Genomic DNA, 18,587 nt, shown 5'->3' on the forward strand with positions numbered 1-18,587 from the left:
AAAGTCCCTGGAATTTTCACTTTTCTCTGGGCAGCTGCTCTTTTTTTTTTTTTTTTTTTAGAATTGGCTCTTAGCATCCTGCAATGCATAAGTAACGCAGCTACTAGAAGCTGGATGAGCTGGGGAGGTCCTTTCACCTCTCTGCACCTTGGGCTCTTGCTAGTTCAAGTGTGGTCTGTGGACCGGTAGTATTGGCTGGGAGCTTGTAGAATTACAGAAGCTTGGGCCCTTTATAGGACCTATTAAATCAGAATCTGCATTTTAACAAGATCTCCAGGAGGTGGTTCATAAGCACATTGAAAGCTGGAGAAACTATGCCTTAGAGTACTTATCTGTCCAATAGGGATAATAAAGGTCCTTCCTCATAAGGTTATTGTGGGACTTAATGCATTAATACATATATGTGGAGGAGGGAGGGTATAGCTCAGTGGTAGAGCTCGTGCTTAGCATGCACAAGGTCCTGGGTTCAATCCCCAATACCTCTGCTAAGATAAATAAATAAAAACCTAATTACTTCTTTCCCCACCCCCCCAAAAAAGACTGATAAATAAATAAAATAAAAAATAAAAGAATTTAAAAATACATATACATAAAAGGCATAGAAGAACAGCAACACACAGTGAGTCCTATGTGTTTGCTACTTTTATGATGCTCCCCAGCTGAATGAGCAAATTCTCTGGCTGGTAGGTAGAATACCTTAAAGAGAACAAACAGGAGAGATTTCCCCCTGGTGGTGTGGGCAGGGGGTTGGGGAGGATAATCTTGCAACACAGGTTTCAACTTATCATGGTCAAAGTCCCTAAGAAGAGGCAGATCCAGTCCCAGGAAGCTGATGAGTGAGTCTGAAAGCGCTTTGGGCAGAGTCTGGGACAGGGTGGCAGGTAAGATCTGATACTTCTGGCTCCTAAGCAGCTACACTGATGGGGGTGGCCAGCCCGTGCCATCTACAGAAGGGCTTGTAAATAATGCACGTGGAGTCCTGACCCCACAGAGAACAGTTCCTAAGATTTGCAACCTGACCCCTGGCCAGCCTGCAGATAAGGTGCACCAGCCCAGATCTCCCTGGGGTTGAGAGGGGGCAGGGCCAGCCTCTCCTGCCCAGGATTGAGCAGTTGCAAGCATAAGTGAAGGGGGATCTTCCCAAATCCTCTGCTTGGTGACACTTTATTCATCCTTCAAGGCCCTGGGTTTCCTTTTTGATTCTATTAAACCCGATTCAATAAACCATTTTGTTTTTTCACCATTTGAGTGATTATCTGGTTTTGCAAGCTTCATGTCACATATCAGGAGCCTCAAACTCAGCTGTCTCCAGCCTACATGAAGGAGGCTAGGGCGATACAATTGAGCATGGTAGGGACTGTGGCAACTGATAAGCCTCATGCGAAAGAGACATCTGTTCCAGCACACTGTCAAGCAGGAACATGAGCCCAGTGCAGCCAGATCTTCCCATTTTTCAAGAGAAAGTAAAAGTCTGGATTTTTCTGTGAAAAGCTCTTTTTTTTTTCTTAATTTAAAAACTTCCACATAAATGTTTAAAGCAGCTGTATGCATAATCCACCCAAACTGGAAACATCCGAAAGGTCCCTCAACCTGTGAATGGATAAACAAACAGATCTATCCATACGGTGAAATACACTCAGGAAAGGAAAACAAATGAACTAGTGATACACGCAGTGATCATCCGAATCTCCAGTGCTGACTTCTGCTGGCCAAGATGCAGGACCAGATTTCTTTTCTCACCTGAAACAACAAGAAAAAGGAGAAAATAAATATGAAATGGTATTTCTCATTCAAGACACTGGACATCCGTCAATGGAAGACAGTCATCCCTGAGAGACAGGAAACAAGTGGAATTAGTCCTGTGATTGCCCAATTTATTGTCTGGAGACAGTTTCTAGGCCATAGTGCAGGGGCGGGGGGGACCCCAGGTAGAGCCTGGAAGACCTCCTAAGTTGAGAAGACAGAGCTGAGAGTCACCCAGTTTGTGCTACTTAACCCAGTTTGTGGTTAGGGCAGCCCTAGCTAAACTAACACAGGTATCATTTGAATTAAGGCGAGAATGATGAGTAAAAGGCAACCATATGAAGACTTAGAAGGAAGAATGGTCCATGCAAGAGCAGGAAGAATAAAACCTGTGGCTGGAGAGTACTGATCCAGGGTGTGAGACCGGAAGATGTGTCTGGAAAGCTAGGCAGGGATAAGATCTTGCAAAATCATGCAAGGTAGGGGAGGGAATTTGGATTCGATTAGCATTGAGGTCGTTGTGTCATCTGAGCGACAGAAACAGCTGTCAAGAGAGTCACCCAGAGTCTTGGAGGGCAGGATCTAGAATGTATTAGTTGCAGTAAATAATGACAATGTAAGATGACAGGGCCCTCTCTGTACTTCTCCGCCCTGCCAGGCGACCTTGCTGGATGGTCAATGTCAGTTCTAGCATTCCAGGCCTTCCGCTGGCTTTGGCTCAGGTCGGGCAATGCCAAGGGGTGATGAGCTTTCACCTCCCTCCAATCGCCTTTCTTCCTCCCGACCCCAGACACCCCGAACACACACAATCTAATTAAATAAGCTCTATAAAGGCGGCTTGCGGACAAGTTCCCCATCCCAAGTCTGGAAGCGCAGAAGCATTCCCAAGGGGGCAGCAACGGCCCCGGCCAGCTCCTGCAAAGCTGCAGTAAACCCCCCGCCGGCGCGCCGCGCCTCGCGCGGGGGCGGAGCCAGGGAGGCGCGTGCGCATGCGCGGGACCTGCCTCCGGGCGAGGGGGGGTGGGGCGGGCGCCGGGGCGGGGGCTGTGACGTCAGGTGCGCGCGTGGCTCCCGCTGCGCAGGAACAGCTGGTGCCTGGGAAGGCGGCCGGCTAGCTGAGTGGCGTGGGGTGCTGGTGGCCCGCCGCGCCACGCTGCGGGAGCCGCCGCCGCCTCGCACCACTGCGCCATGTCCGGCCAGCTGGAGCGCTGCGAGCGCGAGTGGCACGAGCTGGAGGGAGAATTTCAGGAACTGCAGGTAAGACCGGGCCACTTGGTCCCGAAACTCTGCTACCTGGCGTGTAGTGTATTCCCCTTCCTGCTTCGCCAGCCCGGGCGGTGGGAACCATCAGGGCCCAGAGCGTGCCCCTGGCTAGGCCCGGGGGGGCTGGTGGTCCGCGTGCGCCAGCCCCCTCCCATCTCCCAGTACTTTGGTTCTTCATCCAGTTGGGGCGCCGTATCGAAACCCCCCATTCCCCGCCCTCGCACAGGCTCTTGGCTCCGCGCACCTCCTTCGCTGCAGAAAGTTGGTCTGTGCTCTCTGAGGGGAAGTGTCAGGCGTGTCCATGTTGGGGAGGCCTGAGGGGACAGGTAGGTTACTGGGAGGACTAAAAGAGTAAGCCCATCCCCCATCTCCTCAGGGGTCTCCCCTAACCCCACCGCCCCCCGCCAGCTTTTGGCAGCTCAACTCCCCCTTTCCTCTGGCGGGGCAGCCCTCTCCTCTGCAGCTTCATTTTGGGAGATGTGCTTGGAAGCCGTTCTCCCAGAGCCCCTAAGCTTGGCTTAGGGATTAGGGACCCCTGTTCTCAATCTTTGGGGCTCCTGTGTCTGTGCCCGCCTGTCTAACGCTGCTGCAGGCCGAGTCTGGCGTTGTGGATGACATCTGTCACTTCTGACAGCTGGGTTGCCTCTCTCAGTGATAGAGGCTGCTCCCAGCCCTCACCCGTTTGGCCCAGAGCCCGACGCGGGGTGGGGTGAGGGCGGGTGTAAGAGAGGCTCTTTGAGAGAATGGCATTGCCGCCGCAGAGTCCTGGCAGGAGTTGTTCGTGATAGAAGGTTCGCAGAGCCCCCAGCTACCTACTCTGGTGACTAGAGACACCCCAGGAAACCTTAGGGTTGGCCAGGAGGGACACCTGGGCCATTTTTGGAGCTGGAGCTGTTCCCTCTCTAGTTCTGGGATAGTGTTTGTTTTCTCTGGAGTTGGGCTCTGTTTGCCTGAAATCACATGGAGCACTCCCAGCCCATTCTTTCTTATCGCCTGGAGCCATGACGTTTTTCCTGTCCATGTAGCTCTTGTCTGCAGTCGGTTGGCCTCTTGCAGTGTCCAGAGAAGGGAAGAGGAATTTGCCAAGGGTGTCTGTGATGGGTCTTTCTGGACATGAGACAGTGCATCCCAATGAATAGAGACGGGGTTCTGGAGAGACCAAGCAGGGGGGAGGTGCTGTTTTTGGTATGAGCAGAGAGTAAATACCGAAGGATACTTTCTTGGCCTGTCCGGCATGATGGGTTGGTGCCCTTTACTTCAGGTCCACAGCTTATGTCCCACCCAGTTCCCAGGACCCTTCTGGCTCCACATCCATGGAGAAGACTCAGCCGCTTCTTAACCCTTAGCCTTGCTGGACTCTCGGGTCATGTCCAGCTGTGGAGCCACGGAGGGTATTAGGGTCAGGAGTCGGAGAAGAGTTTTGCTGTGTGGGGCTTTAGTTCATAGTTCCTTTCCCTTGCCCTGCCTTACACTAGACGGAGGAGGAGTCTTAATGCTTCAGAGCTATGCAATTAATGAAATTAACAGCAATTAGATAGCTGGTCTTGGCAGGCAGAGGTTACAGAGGAGATGTTTGATTTGTTGTTACGTTCCTACTTGGTGTCTCTGGAGCTCAGGTGTGTGAGGGACAGAGAGGAATTGGGAATTAATCCTGGATTTTGTCCCCTGGTGCACAGCAAGGGTTATACAAAGGCTGATCAGGTAGAAACCGTGATGTTGGCCGCTCAGTCCTTCAGCAGTGGAGGAGCTGGAATAGACTGGGTTCGACTCTGGAGAACAGGCATCTTGCTGACCTCAGGCTTTGGTGGGCAGCTGCTGGGTCAGAGGCCAGTGGTGGATGGAAGGCACAGAGTCCCCTGGGGGTCAAGCTTGTAGACTAGAACGGAACCACTATCTACATCTTCAGTTCGTGGATGAGGACATGGAAGCTTAGAAATATTAATTGACTGACCTGGGGTCACTCAGCTATGTGGTGGTAAGGTTGAGACTAGAACTGAGTTCTCTAAATGTTTAGTTCAGATGTCATTGTGTTGGGAGGTTCCTCTCTCTCTTCTCAGCCCCCTAACTCCCATAATAAATATGAGAGCTCTGAACTCCTGAGATGAAAGTCTCTGGAATATGCATATAATAAGGAGGGTGTGCATTGTTAGTATGTATGTGTTGGGCAGACTTTCAGATATGAGACATTTGTTGGGGAGCAAGGAGGTCACGACAGGCAGGCGGGCAGACTGGAACTCGAAAGGTTAACAGCAGGAAGGGTCTTTTTTTTCTCACCAAAAAATCCCAGTCTATCTTAATTTTCCTATATCTGCTTCAGAATCTGGAATTTGTGGCTTTCACATTCATACCTCTCTGGTCTGTCTTTCTTGGGATGATGTGTAATGTCTCTGTTTTACCTCTCCTTCCCTTTTTCCAATGAAGGGAGAAAAGGGCAAACTTGATTTTAGACCGCAGAGACTTTGAAAGGCCTTTGGAATTCCTCCCCACCCCTAAAACGTCCATAATCTCTGGGACTTTCTAGAGGAAAGGATCCATTTTCTTTTGACTGTGATTTGCATCTGCCAGGGCCTCCCTGGACTCAGAGGCAAGGTCAAGTCTCTGTGAGGACTTTGGTTTTGGCTAGTTGGGGTTTCAGTCATGCGGGTGAATTGAGCGTCAATCTGAGACAGCGCGTCTTTGGCCTTGTGGCCTGTAGTATAACCACAGAAGGTCACTTACGGACATGGTGACAGGTGATTTAATGAGCGTTTCCTGTCTTGCATCTCTGGAAACCTGACCCTGTCCCTCTGGACCCAGGAAGGAGGTGGCCCTAAGAGGCCTTTCCCTAACCCTGACCTCACAGAAATTAGGGGCCTGGTAGGCCATTGCAAAGATTTTTGGCCTTTTTTGGGGATGGGGAGCTTTTATTACCAACGAAATGGGTGTCCCTCTGGCTACCGTGTTTAGAATAGACACGAGGAGGACAGGGTGGAAGCAGGTAGAGCAGTATTATTTTACTAAAACCCTATGAAATAGATCTCGTTATGCCTGTCTTACAGAGTGAAAAATATACCCCAAGCCACATGGCTTATAAGTACTGGAGTCAGGAGTCAAATCCAGGCTGCTGAACATCAGAGTCTGTGCTCCTAACCACCGCCCAAGGCAGGTCTGTGCCCGGTGTACTCGTCTGTGTCTCTTCCATCTTGCATTGCTTTATGGGCCTCTTTCCTTGGAAGTGGGCTGTGCAGAAAGAACTCTGGACAGGGAGCCAGGATTCCTGGGTTCCAGCCTGAGCTCTGCTGCTGTCTGGCACGTGACCTTTAGCAAAGAGCCTCTCTGAGCTTGAGTTTCTTCATCTACAAAACAAAGGCCAACAGTAATAGTAGCAACAGTAAGAGCTGACTGTATGATACACGGATTATTCCATTGAATTTAAATGACATCTTGGCTTTATTGATAAGGAGACTCAGACTAAGATATTAAGTAACTGAAAGCTGTGGAGGCAGAATTTGTACCCAGGCCTGCTGTCTCCATAAGGTACTTTTGGAGTTCCTAACACAGTGGGCTCCAAAAGTATCCTGAGACCCTTTGCTCTAGAAGGAAACTTTTGGACCTGTGGAGTCTCATTTCACTTGTACAGTGTTTTAACATGATAACGCTAGTCAGGATTCTTAGTTGCAAGTAGCAGAAACCCAATTCAGCCAGCTTTAAGCTCCCCCCACCAAAAAAACCCCCAGTTAATTGGCTCATATATTGGAAAGTCCAGTGGCAAATGGCTTCAGGCAAGTCTGGATCCGGTGTTCCAGTGATGTCTCTCTGTATGTGTGTCTCTATCTCCTCTGTCAGCTTCATTCTCAAGCAGTCTCTCCCACATTGTGGCAAAGACGACCATTGGCAGCCCCAGGCTGACATCTGCCAGCCTATCAAACCTCAGAAACACAACATCTTTTTCCCTGTAATTCTAGCAGGAGTCCCAGGGCCAGCTTTTATTGACCTGACTTGGGTCATGTGATTATCCCTTATTTAACCAGACCCTGTGGCACTGAGTGGCTGGATTACGGTTACATGTCTACTCCTGGAGCCCAGGACTTGGTTCAGTGCTGCTCAAATCATGTGAAATAAGAGTTGGGGAGGAGTGGTACCATGAAGGAAAAATCAAAATACTGGTAGTAAAATAAAATAAAATAAAATAAAATAAAAAAAACAGGGAAAAAAAAAAAACAGGGAAGGATGCTAGACAGGCATCTTTTTTGGGGTAATAGAAGCAGTCTATGTCTGTGATTCTGAAACTGTGTTAAGGCACCTCCAAGGAGCTGCTGCAAGCTCACGGGAGCACTGGGGGATAATTTAAATTTTCAAGGGAAACACAATGACATCTGTCACACGCCCCTTAAACTACTAACTTGGAGGAGTTCACAGCTGTACATTAGGTTACGCTATGTTCTTTTTAATGATGTCATATCTTTGTGAAGTTGGATTTTTGGTGGTCTCTGATTGAAATGAAGAACTAAGTGAAAATTGGTTTGGGACAAGAAATGGGGCAGGCAGGGTCCAGTCTAATCCAAAGGTTTGTGGATTTGTGCAGGGCCTGACAGGCACTCACATCAGTAGATAATTTCGCTTACTTCAGAATGAAATAAAAATAACTTTTGCCAACTTCTGTGTATTATTTTTTCCCAAACGACTACTAAGTTATTAAGACATAAATACTTTTCAGTTATTTGGACTAAGGACTCTGCAAAGTTTATTGGGACACTAAGGGTACAGTGAACCTGCGAGTTTGGGAACCTTTGGTTTATGTCCTGATTGTGGTGGTGATTACACAACTCTATGTATTTGCCAAAAGTCATTCAATTGTTCACCTGAAAATTGGTGGATGGGTATGTAAATTATCCCTGAGTAAAGCTGATTTAAAAAAAACAGTACTGGCTTGTTACATTTATCTCATCCCCTAGCTCTTTCTCAGCTAAGAAAACTAAGAAGTGGCAGACTCTGGATATAAAGTCTGGATATATAGAGCCTAATCACTTAGCCATTACGTTATCCTGCCTCCCAGATGCCTGACGCACATGCTAATACTCCCATTTACTGCTCCGATAACAGACATTACTAATCAGTCCTGCACATGACTCAGAATCTTTCCCAATATAGAATTGATACAGTTTAGATCGACTCAACTTGCCATCCTTAGTAGTGTTTCCATGGCAGTGAGTCTTAGTTAAGTATACTGGGCATTCAGAAATCTTTATTGAAAGTTGGTTCCTTGGAAAGGGAACTGTGTAAATGCAATCACTTGAAAACTTACCACCAGCCACAGTTATAAGTCACTACATTTCAGTGGTGGCCATGGCTTTGTTGCAGTGTAATGTGTTGCGCACCAACTTGCAGTGCTCCTAGGCCAGGGCTCTGTCTAAAAATGCCACTTGCTTCCATTGCCAATAATTCTTGCAGTAAATGTTGATTCAGGAGTTGTGTCATCCGAGTTGTTTCAGCCAAGTTGTGTTAAGAGGGCATCTCCAGATGTTTCACAGCCGTGCTGGGACCTGAGTCATTAACCTCATTTTCCCACTGGGGCAGATTGTGGGGCCTCAGAGGACAGGAGAGGCGGCAGATCTCCAGACCCTCCAATGGAAACTCCCTTGTTTGTGTCTTCTGTTCGCTGTGTAAAAGGATGGTAATTAGGCATGTAGGAAGGAAGCTATGGGCATCCCAGCTCACAGAGCCAGTGTTAGTGTCTGTCTGCCTGTCTCTCTCTCTGACCTATTCTAGATTTTTATAAGTAATACATATCCACATACTTGCAAACTCAAATGGGAGACAGATATAAGAATGGATGATTCTACTGATGATTCGTAGGGCAGGGTATGAAGAGCAGAACATATAAACTAGAGCTACATGTATCAACATGGATAAATGTTTTAAAAAGAAAAGCAACATTAAGTGAAAAGTTGCTAGAGGTATATAGAGTATGACATGTATAGTAAAGTTAAAAGCATTCGAAACAACACTATGTTTTGCTTATTCTATGTATCTTTGTAATACAAATGTAAAGACTTGCAAGGGAGTGCTTGAGGCCAAATTCAGTGTAGTGGAGATTTGGGCAGAGTCCTAGCGTTACGCAAATGACTCTTCCAAATGGGTCTCACTGAAAAGAGATTAAAGAAGGCGCTTTTTACAGAGGTGTGGCAGTTTAAAGGTAAGGCCCCTGGAGCTGGAACCAGTCCTAACCATGAAGGGACAGCTTTAGGACAGGAGTTGTAGTGGTCGAAGGCTACAGCAAAGCAGGGAGGAGGCAGGAGGAACAAATACCCAAGCCTCTCTCTCTCTCCTCCCGCCCCCCAGTCTTCTGTCCGGGCATCCCATTGGCTAAACCCAAGTAGGAGGCGGGGCACGGGAGCCCAGGACATGCAGTTCATAGGGGTCAGCTTGCCAGGGCACAGGGAAAGACAGAGGTGATCTGGGGTGGGCTGGGGGCCAACATAAACAGCATAGGGTTCCCCTGTTTGGAGGGAGAGGATGGGAATACCACCTACAGGGAACATGTATGGGCTTTCAACTCTGCAGTGTTATGTGTGAAGCTGAGACTGAGAATGTGGGTGTTAACGATACGTTTATTTGCTATTAATTATATGATTTTCTGTCTTTTCCAATATGCCTGAAGTATTTCATAATAAAATGAGCAGGAGACCAAAAAGGAACCTAATAGTTCCAAAAGGCTTATTAGAAAAATATAAACTCACTCTCGGTCATTTCTGTGATTATGACCATGCAAATATCATTTATTGAAGACCTGATTAGTGTGTGATGCTAGCATTTTATCTCTTTGAGATGTGGATTACATTTATATAGTTAGCACTTGCTTCTTGACTCGCAGTGTTTGCCACATAATTATCCTCTTTTTTTCCTCCACCTAAAGCTCTGTCTTTAGATATTTTATCAAGTATGTCTCTTTTCTCTGCTTGGTCTTGAACTAGACAGTTAGGGGGTTGGGACTTGCTTTGTGCAGCAGAATAGCGTCCTTTCTTCCCCAGCTGCCTGTCTGCTCTGGTGCCCCCAGCACTCTGGGTTATTTTTGGAGGTAGCAACTTGAAGTGGGAGTCAATCATGTTTAATAAGCTGGCGCTCCCCGCATAGTAGGCAGAGACCCGACTCTCAGTCTTTGGTGTCTCCCGTGCTCCCATCTATGGCTGCCAAGTTTAGAAATAAAAATAGTGGCTCGGCATTTTGGCATTTTCTTTGAAAGTTAAACATACATTTACCATACGACCAGCAGTTCCGTTTTTAGATATCTGTCCAAGAAAAAGGAAAATATATATCTGCACAAAGACTTGTACATGAATGCTCTTGGCAGCATTATTCATAGTAGCTCAAAGTGGAAATAACCCAAATGTCCAACAACTAGTGAATGAATAAACCAAATGTGGTATAAATGCTGAGTAGCAATACAAAAATACTAATACAACATAAATACACCTCAAAACATATGCTACATGAAAGAAGCCAGACACAGAACCACATATATTGTAGGAGTCCATTTGTATGGAATATCTAGCAAAGACAAACCTATAGGGACAGAAGGTGCATTAGTGGTTGCCAGGAGCTGGGAGGAAGGGCGAGCGGGGAGTCAGTGCTGATAGACACTAGGGATCTTACTGGGTGATGGAATGTTCTAGAACAGAATGTGGTGATAGTTGTGCAACTTTGTAAATGTATAAAAATCACTGAACTGTGTCTTTAAAATGAGAATTTTATGATATGTAAACTATACCTCAATAAAGTTACTCAAAAAAATAATGGTTTAGGTTCTTGGTTTCATAGAAAAACACCCAGTATAGTTGCTCAGAGATCTACAGTTCTAGATGCCTATTTAGTTACTAGCTTGATGAAGGATTTATTCAACCAGGCTCCAACCAAGTCCTTATTTTTGGCATCTTTAAGATGACAGTGCCCAGGGCAAGTGCTTGGTAATAACGAGTCCAAGATTTATGGCTTCTCTTCTTACCTGTTGTGGTTAACTCTGCCCAGAAGGAAAGTTCTATTTTTTTTGGCAAATTAATCTAGATTCTGCCACCTGCCTCTTCAGTGAAGACATTCAATCCAAACCAGCAAAGCCAAGCAAAATAAAACAGCATTTGTTTGCTTAGATTAATTGGGAAGTCAGAGGTGTATCACCTTCTGGTATAAACTGATCCAGGGACTCAAATGAAACCATCAGGGCTTCATTTACCTCCATCCTGTTTCCTCTCAGTTAGGTTTGTTCCCAGGCAGGGCAGCCCCATTAGCTCTGAGCTCATATCCTGCTACCTTCAAAACTAGTGGAAAAAGTTTCCTTTTTTTTTTTTTAATCCCCAACAGTTCTGATAAAAGCCCCACAGCTGAGTTTCATTGGTTTTGAATGCTTGTCCCTGAATCAACCTGCCGGATCAGGCTGGTTGCCTACGGCTGGGTCGTTTGCCCTGGAACCTGGGGCAGGGTCAGCCCCGCTACTCCTAACCAGATCTCATGGACTGAGGGTTGGGGAGGCATGGATCTCCGAAGAGACTACAGGGGCACTAACTAGAGAGGAGATAGCTGCCTGGCTGGCAAAAACAACAGAAGGCTTCCATCTGGCAGCTAGTTCCATTCGACACCACAGGGCCAAGGCTGAATGGATGAAGGCAGGACTGAGTTGCCTCAGTGTGGCTCATCCTGTTCCTGGAAAAAAGCATCTCAAAGCACAGGTCCAGCGGAGGGTCTGCTGGAGACATCCTCGTGTGCAGAGGGTAGCCGGGGACTCCGAGGGAAGACAGGAATTGTATCCCCCCACCTCCCAGAACCCCGCCGTGGACAGAGCATCAAGAGACAGCTGTTGCACAACATGGATGGACCTAGAGATCGTCATTCTAAGTGAAGCAAGCCAGAAAGAGAAAGAAAAATGCTACATGATATCACTTCTATGTGGAATCTAAAAAAAAAAAGACAAACGAACTTATTTACAAAACAAAAATAGACTCATAGACATAGAAAATAAACTTTAGTTACCAGCAGGGAAGAGGATGGGAAGGGATAAATTGAGAGTTCGAGATTGGCAGATACTAATATATATAAAACAGATAAACAAGTTCATACTGTATAGCCAGGGAACTATAGTCAGTATCTTGTAGTAACTTATGGTGAAAAAGAATATGAAAATGAATATATGTATGTTCATGTATGACTGACATTATGCTGTACACCAGAAATTGACACATACTAACTATACCTCAATAAAAACAAACAAACAAACAAAGAGGGACAGCTGTTGCAAAATAGTGCAACCTCAGTGGAAAATGGTATGGCAGCTCCGTTAAAAAACAAAACAAAACAATTAAACATGGATTACTGTATGATCCAGAAATTCCACTTCTGGATATATACCCAGAAGAATTAAAAGCAGGGACTTGAACAAATACTTATACACCCCTGTTCATAGTAACATTATTCACAATATCCAAAAGGTGGAAGCAGCCCAGGTGTTCATGGACAGGTGAGTGGATAAATGTGGTACACACATACATATACAGTAGGATATTGTTCAGCCTGAAAAAGGGAGGGAACTCTGATACATGCTACAGTGTAGATGGACCTTGAAGACATTATGCAATGTCTTAACAGGCCAGACACAAAAATGTAAATCCTGTATGATTCAACTTATATTAGGTACCTAGAGAAGTCAAATTCACAGAAATAGAAACTAGAGAGGTGGTTGCCAAGGGCTGGGAGAAACAAGAAATTGAGTTATTGTTTTCGGTTGGGATGATGAAAAAATTCTGGAGATGGATGGTGGTGATGGTTACACAATGATGTGAACATACATTTTTTTAATTGAAGTATATAGTCGGTTTACAATGTTCTGTTAATTTCTGGTGTACAGTGTACTGATTCAGTTATACATATATATTCCTTTTCATACTATTTTCATTATAGGCTATTATAAGATATTGAATATAGCTCCCTGTGCTGTACAGTAGGATCTTGTGGTTTATGTATTTTACATATAGTTGTTAGTATCTGCAAATCCCAAACTCCTAATTTATCCCTCCACCCTCCCAACAGGTGAACATATTTGATGCCACTGAATTGTACACTTAAAATGATTAAGATGGTAAATTTTATGTATATTTTATTACTCTCAGAAATTTTAAAAAATTTTAATGATTAACATGGTAAATTATATGTTACATATATTTGACCACAGTTGAAAAAAGAGAGAGAGACAGCGGTCTGGAAAAAAGTTAGGATCCAAGAAATGAGTTGATAACTTTTCCTGCTGCTTGTCTGACTGGCACGAGGTGCAATCAGCAGAGACTGGGCGTGGGCAAGAAATGCCCTGGGGATGGAGAGTGCATCACACTAAGGGTTTTGTTTCCGAATCCCCCAGCGCACATTCTCCTCGTGGCTGGCAAATCCTGAGCCTGGAGCCGAGGGTGGACTGGATATGTTTTCTCCTGTATCGGATCTCCCCTGGGAAGTGGCTCTAGCCAGTGGCAGAGAGACAGAGAACTCTCAGGGAACAGGAATGACTCTATATCCCAGGGGACAAAATTATGGAAAAGCCCATGGACTTCCCCTTTCTCTTCAGTCTGATGCCTTAGAACTGGGCAGAAAATATCACCTGTAGAGTGTTAGGAAAGTGCCTATAAGAAAGTCAATGGGCATAGCATTGAGCATTGGTGAGGTGTGGGCAGCTGCCCTGTGCTGTGGATGGGAGTGTAAATTGGTACAGCCACTCTGCAAACAGTTTGTCAAGATCTGTTAAAACTGAAAACAAGCCTGAACGCTCTGACCCAGCAATTCCACTTTTCTTCAAAAGAGAGATGCTTGCACGTGTGCCCAGGGAGGCAGTGTAGGGATATCATTCAGCGTTGCTTTGTTAGTTATCCTCAGAGACTGGAAACAACATAAATGTCCAGTGACAGGAAAAAGGCTAAATAAACTGTCACATGTCCATACCATGAAATACTGCACAGCACTAAGAACAAAGTACGTCTGTATATTTTTATGTCAGGCAAAAAAGTCTTTCCTAGCTCACTGCCCGTGCAAAATCAGTTGCCCAGATTTGGCTGGCAAGCTCTTCAAGACATGTTGTTGAGTGAGAAAAGAAAGTTGTGGAACCATATCTATATTCTGATACTGTTAATATATTTAAAAAAATCAAGTGTGTACTTTAGGATATACACTATGCTGCTGTAGCTAGAAGTTCACCCAATAAAAAGACTTAAATGAGGTAGCCTCTTTATTTCACACATAACAGTTCAGAGGGAGGTGCGGTCCAGGGTGGGTGGTGGTCCAGGTATCTGCTGTTGCATGAAACAACAATAGTTGCATTTTGCTCACGGATTCTAGGGATCAGGAGTTTAGACAGAGCATAGTGGGGATGGCTTGACTGTGTTCTGTGAGGTCAGAAGCCTTAGTTAGGAAGACTTGAATGGCTGGGAGTAAATAACATGGCTGGGGCTGGAATCATCTGGAGATTTCTTGACCCTCACGTCTGGGGCGGGAGCTAAAACGACAGGAGGGTTTGTCTTAGTTGGGGTATTGATCAGACTGCCTCCATGTGACTTCTCTATGTAGTTAGGGTTTCCATACAGCATGGTGGCCTCAGGGTAGTTGATCTTTTTGTTCCAAGAGCCAGTGTTCCAGCAAATAAGGCGGAAGTCTCATGGCCTTCCGTGATTTTTTTTCTTGGAAATTGTATGGTGTCAATTCTGCTGTTTTTTAAAACCTGAGATATAATTGGCTTACGATGTTACATAAGTTTCAGGTGTACAATATAGTGATTCACAATTTTTAAAGGTTATAGTCTGTTTATAGTTACTGTAAAATATTGGCTATATTCCCTGTGCTGTACTATGTATCCTTGCACAGTAGTTTGTTCCACTTAATCCCCTACCCCTGTTTTGCCCCTCCTTTCTTCCCTCTCTGCACTGGTAACGACTAGTTTGTTCTCTGTATCTGTGAGTCTCTTTCTTTTTGTTATATTCACTAGTTTGTTTAATTTTTTAGATTTCACATATAGGTGATATCATAGTATTTGTCTTTGTCTGACTTATTTCACTAAGCAGAATACCCTCCAGGTCAATCTATGTTGTTGCAAATGACAAAATTTATTTCTTTTTTATGGCTGAGTAGTATTCCACTGTGTGTGTGTGTGTTTGTGTGTGTGTGTGGTATATATATATATATATATATATATTTATACATATACACACACACACCACATTTCTTTATCATTTACCTGTTGATGGACAGTTAAGTTGCTTCCATACTTGGTTATTGTAAATAATGCTGCTATGAACATTGGGGTGCATTTATCATTTTGAATTAGTGTTTTTGTTGTCTTTGGATATATACCCAGGTGTGGAATTACTGGGTCATATATAGTTCTATTTTTAGTTTTTTGAGGAACCTCCATACTATTTTCCACAGTGGCTGCACCAATTTACATTCCCACTAACAATGTATGAGGGTTCCCTTTTCTCCACATCCTCCCCAACATTTGTTATTTGTGGTCTTTTTGATGACAGCCATTCTGACAGGTATGAGGTGATATCTAGCTGGTTTTGGTTTACATTTCTCTGATGATCACTGACGTTGAGCAGCTTTTCTTGCACCTGTTGCCATGTGTATGGGTTCTTTGGGAAAATGTCTATTCAGGTCTTCTGCCCATTTTTTTAATCAGGCTGTTTGTTTCTTTGGTACTTCTGACATACTTTATTGGTCAAACCAGCCACAAGCCTACTTGTATTTAAGGGGAGGGAAACAGAGGCCCAGCTTCTCTATGTGAGGAGTGCTAAAGGATGGATGATCTTGTATTAAAACGATCATAGGTGGGAAGCTCTGTTACATGAGGTCACCCAGGATCCAGGTTGGTTTGGCCGAGGAGGACAATGGGCTTTGTCATTTGTATCATGTGGCTTCCATCTCTTTTTTCAAGGTAACTGGACCATTGTTGCCATATGCCAGGCGGGGAAAGAGAGAGAGGAGGGCAAGCAGTTCCTTATAAAAATGTAGTTCAGAACTTATGTCACTTCTGTTGCATCCCATTGGCTAACTCTGGGTCATACTGTGACACCTAGCTGCAGGGGAGGCTGGGAAATGTCTAGCTGGACAGCCATGTGCCCAGCTACCACCCAGTGGGGTCCTGTTATTAAAATGAAGCAAAGGAGAATAAGTCTTAGGAACAATAATGTTTGCAACAGTGTGTATTTTTCACATATATGTATATATAGTTTCTGTGTGTGTATATAGAAATAGGTCTGTGTGGAATTTAGAAATACATAGATACAGAGAATACAGTCTGGAAGAACACATAGGAAAAGGTCTGGAAGAAACTGGTCACAGTGGCTACTTCTGGAGAAAGGGGAGAACACAGGATAGGGGTGTATTCAAAGCTGACTCTGGTCATAGCTGCAGTATTTTAATTTTTAATGAGGATAATGTCTTCATGTTTACTTGTGAAATTAAACATTAATTCAAACTGAAGAGGGCCTGGGGAGCATCTCGCCGTTGATGTTGGAATCTTGGTCTTATCTCGCCGTGGTGGGACCCAGCACCAAAGAGTGCAGGAGGGGGCATGGCCTTTTACCTTCCAGAAGCCTCAGCTGGTGTTGCAGGGACCTCTCAGTCCAAAGGCCTCACCTTCTCAAAGTGGTCGGGGTCTCTCTGCCCCCATCCTCCTCATCCAGTTCTGGAGGTTTTCCTTGATTGGTTGAACATAGAGGGCTGCTTTGGCACTGAAGAAGTCAAAAGTGGTTAAAAGGCAGCCTCCTCTGTATAGATTACTTATTAATTACAGGTGGAAAGCTGGTCACTGTGCAGTGGAGAAAGCAGGTGGACACCACCTCTCCCAAGCAGTCAAAGTTCACATCACAGACACCATGTCCCTTCTGATGGGGACGCTGAGGACACAGTGTTGCTCTAGTGGCATCTCTGTCCCAAACGCATAACCAAAACTCAGTCATGAGGAAATAGCAGACAAACCTAGATAGAGCGACATTCTCTAGAACAACTGGACGGAACTCTTTGAAAATACTGCTGTCATGAAAGACAGAAGTTGGGGCGCTGGTCCAGGCTGCAGTCATACAAGGCATGACATCCAACTGGGTCCATGGTCTGGGGGGAAATTGCCATCAAGAGATAGTCACCATCCCAATGTGAATTTGGATGCTGTTTGAAGTCATCATATTGTATTGTATCGAAGTTACATTTTCTGTATTTGATAATTGGAGATACAAGGGAATGTCACGTCCTTAGGAAATACGCACTGAAGTATTTAGGAGCCTGTGGTCTACCAGGAACTTCCAAAAGGCTTAGAACAGGAGGCAGCAAACTCTTTTGGCAAAAAAGGCCAAGTAGTGAGCATTCTGGGCTTTCCAGGCCACGTGGTCTCTGTCACAACCACTCGCTCTGCTGTTGCAGCGACAGAGCAGCCGCAGACAGTGTATCTTTGAACGGGCATGGCTGTGCTCCAATCAAATTTATTTATGGGTACTGAAGTTTCAATTTCATGTGCTTTTCACATATCATGAAATAGCCTTCTTTTGATTTTCTTCAACCAGGCAAAAGTCATTTCTAGCTCACTGCCCATGCAAAATCAGTTGCCCAGATTTGGCCAGTGGGCTGTTTACTGATGGCCTGTTATAGAAAAAGAGTGCACACACACACACACACACAGACACCTACGTGGGGGATAAAGCAAATATGTCACAAGGTTAACGGTGGTGAATCTGGGTGAAAAGTATGAGGGAGTTCTTTGTCCTCTTACAAGTCTTTTGAAGTTTGAGATTACCTAAAAAATTGAAAGTTAAATTTAAAAAGAGACATGATTTTCCTCTCTGGGGGTCCAGGAAGGAGTGAGGAAACTCTGTAAGTCCAGGGGACCGAGCCCTCTCACCTGAGGGCCAAGGGAGACTTGCTCACAACATTCTTCCTTGTTGCTCCCAACTGTTATTTATTCACTTCATGGCCTTCACTATCCCTTATTTTCTGTCTTAACCTTCATATCTAGGAACCCTCTTGGCAGACATGAGAGTTTAGGCTCTGGCCTCACTGTTTGACCATCCCCCCGTTTTCTCTCCTTCTGATAAGTGCATTTCTCTAGCACCCAAGGAAATCGCCGCTTTAAATATGTTCATTGTATTATTGTTTTTAATTTTATGGTCCCCATCCCCTCCATTGTTTTCTCTAAATTGTTGGTGTTTGTCTTAGGTCATCAGAACTCTAGAGGAAACTGGCTGTTTTCCTGCGTATGGTGTTATTTTGGGGGATGTGTGCTGTGGCAACAATGTGGAGAAGTCACTGTGTTCCACTCTCCCTGCTTTGGGGTGAAGTCTCTCATATTTCCTCTGGCCTTGTGGCCCTGAGTGGTTATTTCCAGGAATAAGACACTGAGTTTATCGGGGTGACTGTGCCTGGGATGGGGAGGGCTGGCTTCAAGGAAAGAGGTATGTCCTTTTCTTAGCTGACGTAGCAAGAACTCTCTTCATTGCTAGGATCAGAAACCCAGCTCAAACTGGACTAAGTGAAAAGGAATTTATTGACTCACAGAACCAAGAGTATTAGATAGCATGACACTCAGATCT

The 18,587-nt window shown here is 45.1% G+C and overlaps 1 protein-coding gene across 1 annotated transcript in view; it reads left to right on the forward strand.

The window, feature by feature from the left end:
• Nucleotides 1-2,795: 2,795 nt before the first annotated feature.
• The window catches only part of TMEM120B (transmembrane protein 120B), a 39,048-nt gene continuing 23,256 nt past the window's right edge, over nt 2,796-18,587 (forward strand). Inside the window, exon 1 of the mRNA XM_072953681.1 lies at nt 2,796-3,000. Coding sequence (XP_072809782.1) covers nt 2,932-3,000 — 69 coding nt within the window. The 5' untranslated portion in view covers nt 2,796-2,931. The remainder of the gene's footprint in view (nt 3,001-18,587) is intronic.

The sequence above is a fragment of the Vicugna pacos genome, chromosome 32, assembly GCF_048564905.1.
Source record: "Vicugna pacos chromosome 32, VicPac4, whole genome shotgun sequence".
Classification (NCBI taxonomy): domain Eukaryota; kingdom Metazoa; phylum Chordata; class Mammalia; order Artiodactyla; family Camelidae; genus Vicugna; species Vicugna pacos.